Source organism: Alosa pseudoharengus, unplaced genomic scaffold (assembly GCF_046254945.1).
Source record: "Alosa pseudoharengus isolate Yale_2024_CS ecotype anadromous, Long Island Sound unplaced genomic scaffold, YU_APseudo_1.1 YU_APseudo_1.1_scf_7, whole genome shotgun sequence".
Taxonomy (NCBI): Eukaryota; Metazoa; Chordata; class Actinopteri; order Clupeiformes; family Clupeidae; genus Alosa; species Alosa pseudoharengus.
The window spans coordinates 32,731,833-32,737,390 of NW_027468859.1; the positions used below are offsets into that span (position 1 = coordinate 32,731,833).

The following is a 5,558-nucleotide window of genomic DNA, read 5'->3' on the forward strand; positions in this document are numbered from 1 at the left end:
CAGTGATATTACAGGACAGACGTTAGTAGATCACCTCCATAGTCGTCTCTTTAGCCTATATTTTTGAAATTTTACAAGAGATATAATAGGCATAGCTATGTGGGCTACTTTTAGTGTGTGTGTGTGTGTGTCAAATTTCGGAAACCGCCTATCACATTCACATCAGCCTATCAGCATGGGTATTCAACTGGGACAATTACAGCTTATAAAAAATTAACAAACAGGCCATTTTAATTGACAGTTATCAAATTTCCCTTTCAAAGGATTCAGTTTGGATTTCATGTTTCATATATAGGCTATATATCGAGGGCTTGGAACCAGAGGGGCGTAGGCCTAAGTGGCATTTGACAAACTTTACAGGAGAGCCAAAACAAAATTTTGACCACACTTCAATCAAGTGTATTTACATTGCAAGCACATACATACTTATATAAGTACTTAAGTGAACATATTATGGCATATTAACACGATAAACATATTCTAAAACCTTGTAAAATCTTGAAAATATGGCAAAAGCCTTTTTGGCACCAAACATTTCCAATTCTTCTAAAGAAAATAGGGCGTATCTGCTGATCAATACAGAAATGATTGGTCAAAACACTGGTTAAAAACACTCTAACTTCATAACTTTTCATTTTATTTAAAATACTGTATACAAAGTCATTTCATTTCGTCATTTCAAACTGTTTAACATTTAATTTCTAACAGTTTAATTTCAATTCTCATTCATGAGTTCACATTCATTCATGTCAAACAGTATAACATTTAATTTCAAACAGTTTAATTAAAAAAAAATTTATTCATGAGTTCGCATTAATATATTCCATTTTAAACAGTTTAACAGTTTAATTTCAGTTATCTTGTTTATTACGCATTTAGTTCACTTATCTGTTCACTCACTGCCCACTGTCAGTGTTATAGAACTCTGCATAACAGTGAGGAATACTCCCATTGGTGCACAGGGTGAGCAGGGCTTTTTTCTTTAAGGCCCTGATCCCTGGAGGACTTTCATACATTGAGCTGGGGTGTGTGGTTCTGGTGTCTCTGGTGCCTCTTGCCTGTTGTGCCAACATCAGTTTTCGGAAGGTAGGGGCAGTGAAATCATACTTGAAGAAGATTGTTTTTGGTTCATCTTTCGTGTAGCGGAACCATTTAATCTGCCAATGAACTGATTGTTCCTCCTCATCTTTTGTTCTGTTTTTGAGTATGTAGTTGGAGAGGGACTTGAAGTCCAGGAAGTCCCTGTGTCCAAGTTCATGTACACTGTATGGGTCGTTCTTTCTTGCCATTCTCACAAGTGTGTAGTAGCCATCAGGGGAGTAGATAGAAACTTTTTTTCTTGCAGTTTCCACTGCAGCATGCACACTATCACACTCCATCTGGCTGTGACCAGACTCCATGTATTTATGGTCAATAGTGGAGAGGGGCAGTGAGCTGACAGCACGCAGGCACATCGTGCTAAAGGCAGTGTTCCTGTTCTGTCCACCACAAGTATCTGAATAAAGAACTGCATGTTTTACATGTGCACTAAGTTCTTTAAGGTACTTGTAAACACATGTGCTAATCTCTGATAATCCACGGCCGCCTCCCCCCTCATGCCACATGTAACACTCGACATCTTTACTGTCTAATTTATACACAGTGAGGTTGTACGTACTTAGCTTGCGAGAGTAGAACAGGCTACTTACGTTGCTCCAGGGAGTGTTCCAGGTCAAAAGTGACAGCCTTGTATGACTCATGCTCTTTTGCTTTCTTTTTATCATTTTCTTTTTGTTCTCTGGCCTGGGTATTTCTTAACTGGTGGGCATCATACTCATCATTGTGATTTGTCTTCTCACTGTCTTCTAAACGTTGGTACCACTCACAGTATTTACATGCATCTTTCTTCGGAGTGTGAAAGGCGAGATTGAACTCATTGTCAAACACTGTTCTATAAAGACTTTGTTTTTCTGGTATAATCTTCCACTCCTGTTCGCATTTCACTTTATACAGTGCATACACTTTTGGCAGATTCAGAGATCCTTCCAAGTACAGCTTGTTTGTATCTTTCCTGGAGTAGTGGGATTCAAGTTTTGGGAAAGAATTGATATGCTCTCGTATTTTATCTTTGCTACTCTCAGGGACTTTGTTTTGAGGTGCATGCCGCCCTTTCTTGCTTGGAGGGGTAATTCCCAATTCACTAGAGGTATGGCCACCTGCAGACCTTGCAAATTTCTCTAACACATCAAGGGTCTTCAAAAAAAAAGTCCTAGCATACCCTAATCTGTCTTCCCTCTGAGGTTAAATTATACTCAAATGTATGATTTCTTCTTGAGATTGTTTTCCTGTTTCTTTTCTCTCTTTTGACAACATGATTGACAATGAAGTCTTTCTGTCTCGCTGCATCTCCCATCTCCCAATAATGTTCAAATATTTTTTCCCTTACTTCCTCAGGGAAGTTTTCATTGCATTTGTAGCAACAGGTGGCACAGTTCTTCTCCTTCATCCTTCTTCTTGGGACCTGAATGCCATGTGAATTCATGTACAAATTTCAGTTCTCTTGTTTATTACGCATTTCACTTTTTAGTTCACTTATAAGTATAAGGACTGACTGAACTCTGCATAACAGTGAGGAATACTCCCATTGGTGCACAGGCTAGATATCAACCTCCAACACTCAAGTGAGGAGCAGCATACAAGAACACCTGTTCACTATACACTGTTCACTTCCACTTCTTCACAAGATTCATCCGTTTGCTTCATAATATTCATCAAAATTTGTTCTGCCTCAGACAGTTCCATGTGTGCAGCATGCGTGTCAGCCATTTCAGCCAGTGCTGTTTAGGGGCACCACCCACTTACGGCCTTCTGGCTCTGAAAAATACTGTAGGCTCTTGTATTGTTCAGAGCCAGAAGGGCATAAGTGGACTTGCACCCTTCTGGCTCCAAACAATGTGTAGGCCACATGTATTTTTTAGAACCAGAATGGCGTAAATGGACATACGCCCCTCTGCTTAAACTTTTGTGTTAGGCCTTGGTTGTTTTGTTGCTTTATTCAATACAGGTTGATTTCTGATGCGTCTTTTTGGCACAACTAGATAGAGCTTATCAAGACTTTTAATTTGATTTATAGAACTCATTTTCGCCCAAAATGCCACTTACGCATAATGCATGCTATATGAAATATTGGATTGAATTGATGAAAATATTTTGGATAGTGCCGTAGACCATTTTGGGAGACCATAAATATTGCTGCCAGAAATCTTCTCAGTTGAGGAAAAGAGTATGATAAAACCTAATTTAGGTAAGGCTATGCAATCGAGGATATATATATATATATATCTCAGTAGGATATGCATGACTACAAGAAGTGGGACAAGCATCCAAATGAAGCCCTACATACAGAATTCTGCTGATCAATCAAAAACGGCAAACATGCATGTGGCTCCATGTAGTCCATTTTCCTTTGGCTTTACCCATTCAAAAATTAACCTTCTTGGTGCATCTAAACAGTCCCAAGAACTCACTCCAATATAAGCCAACTGGTTCTGAAGTTAACAAACTCAATAACAACAACTAATAAACATTAAGCTCAGTCCAGCTTCCCAAACATCAATAGAGTCAACAAAATAATGAATCAAGCAAAACAAGAATATTTAGAAGAATATTGGACAAGCCAAAACCAACCAAAGTAGAACGAATCCCTATCTGATCAGAGATACGAAGCAGAGGCAAATCACAGGCTCAGTGACCACATAGCAGAAACAGGCAGACACAGAAAACCTGGCTGCCAAGAGATGTGGTCACTGCCAGGCAGAAAAGGTAGACAGAAGACCCCTTCCTTCTTTCCCAGGACACAGAAACACATGAAACTTGGTGGGCATGTAGCCCCGCTACAGAAACACATGAAACTTGGTGGGCATGTAGCCCCGCTACAGAAACACATGAAACTTGGTGGGCATGTATCCCCGCTACAGAAATTAAATGACTACCTGAACCGTGGCACTGAGGAGGACGGAATTTTGATTGTATATTGGTATATCGCATGAATTTGTGTACATTTATGTGTACATTTAGTGACTGTGCACCCATCGGCCTGTAGATGGTGGTGTTGAGCAAATGGTTGCTAGTAGAGGATGATGAGGAGAGGAGCCACAAGGACTGTCTCACATACTCATTCTCTCTCACACACACACATATAAACACACACGCACACACACGCATGTACACACACACGCACATCTACACGCACAGACACACAAACACACACACACATACAGGCACAAAAGTTGCAGGAGTAGGGGATGGAGACAAATTGACAAGCATGATTTATTTTCGTGGAGGATTTTTTATTGCTTTGCCACTGGGGCTCTAAAAAATACAAATATTTGTTTTATACAAAATATTAATTCAATTCAATTAACACTTAAATAACCTAAGGCATACAAAATCTGGTCCCAGAGAAAAGCTGAAGACCTCATTCAGTAATCATAAAGGATCATCTAGAGAGAAGAGATATTTTTCTGATAATTTTCTGATTGGCTGGTATAGGGTGGCTATTAATTCTGAATAACGGGACACCTATGTAGTAGATCTTTTACAAAAAAGTTTAATCACCATTCCATACCAATGCTTATGAATGGTAATTTTAACAACCATAGTAGGACAAAGGTTGAGCCTCTAAGCAGGCTTTGCAACAATGGAATCAACTGTAAACAGTCCACGGCTATCACTATTAGGGCCAAAGAAAGTTGTAGCCTAGAACAAACTGAACAAGTCAACTTCTTTTTAAACAGAACCGCTTGTTTCCTTTGCATGCTATAAAGGCATGACTATTGGCCAGAGTCAACCGTGTGATAAGCGGGATAACGGCCTGTCCCGTTATATTCCACTGCGCGTCGGGGAGTTCTTTGCCTCCCCCTCGTCCATTAATTCCGTATAACAGGACACCTCGGCGGCCGTTATCCCTTACTTAAAATACAGAAGTTTGGTGTGTGTGTATGTGTTTGAGAGAGAGAGAGAGAGTGAGTGAGAGAGTTCAGACATTCATTGTGTATGTCCTGGTGTGTTGTGGATCGAGTATGATAGTTCCAGACCCAACAATAGCCAATGGTGATTCCACTGAGCTGAATGAAAAAAAACACAACTATTGGTATAGACCAGTGGTCAAATCCATAAATTAGTCTACTGATGATGCTGTTTTTCTACTCTGACAAAAATGACCACAATCATCAATATTGATTGAGCTTATTGCTGTTTCATGCAAAAATGTTGAATTTCTTTTTCTCCTGCTGATGGCACTAGCACTGCAGCCTACATTATGTCATGTTGCATACTAGGCTACTGTGTTTGTGGAAGGGTTCAATGTGTCACATAATTGACATGAGTTGGTCGTAAATCACCCTTAATTGCAGCAGCATCCCTAGCTCTGCACAGATGAGATCTGCTGGAAGTGGAACAGTTACAGGTTGTTGTTGGGGTGAACGTTACAGTCCTGTCTCTTTCTTCTCTGTGTCTTTTCCTTCTTTCTTCATGCTTTTCAGCATCCGTTTCTGTTTCCGTGAGAACACCATCCAGGT

At 39.9% G+C, this 5,558-nt stretch overlaps 1 protein-coding gene across 1 annotated transcript in view; it reads right to left on the bottom strand.

Annotated features, from left to right (window-relative positions):
* Positions 1-5,361: 5,361 nt before the first annotated feature.
* LOC143109291 (phospholipase B1, membrane-associated-like) overlaps positions 5,362-5,558 on the bottom strand; it is a 14,127-nt gene continuing 13,930 nt past the window's right edge. Inside the window, exon 34 of the mRNA XM_076271945.1 lies at positions 5,362-5,558. This exon is cut by the window's right edge and continues 186 nt beyond it. Coding sequence (XP_076128060.1) covers positions 5,466-5,558 — 93 coding nt within the window. The 3' untranslated portion in view covers positions 5,362-5,465.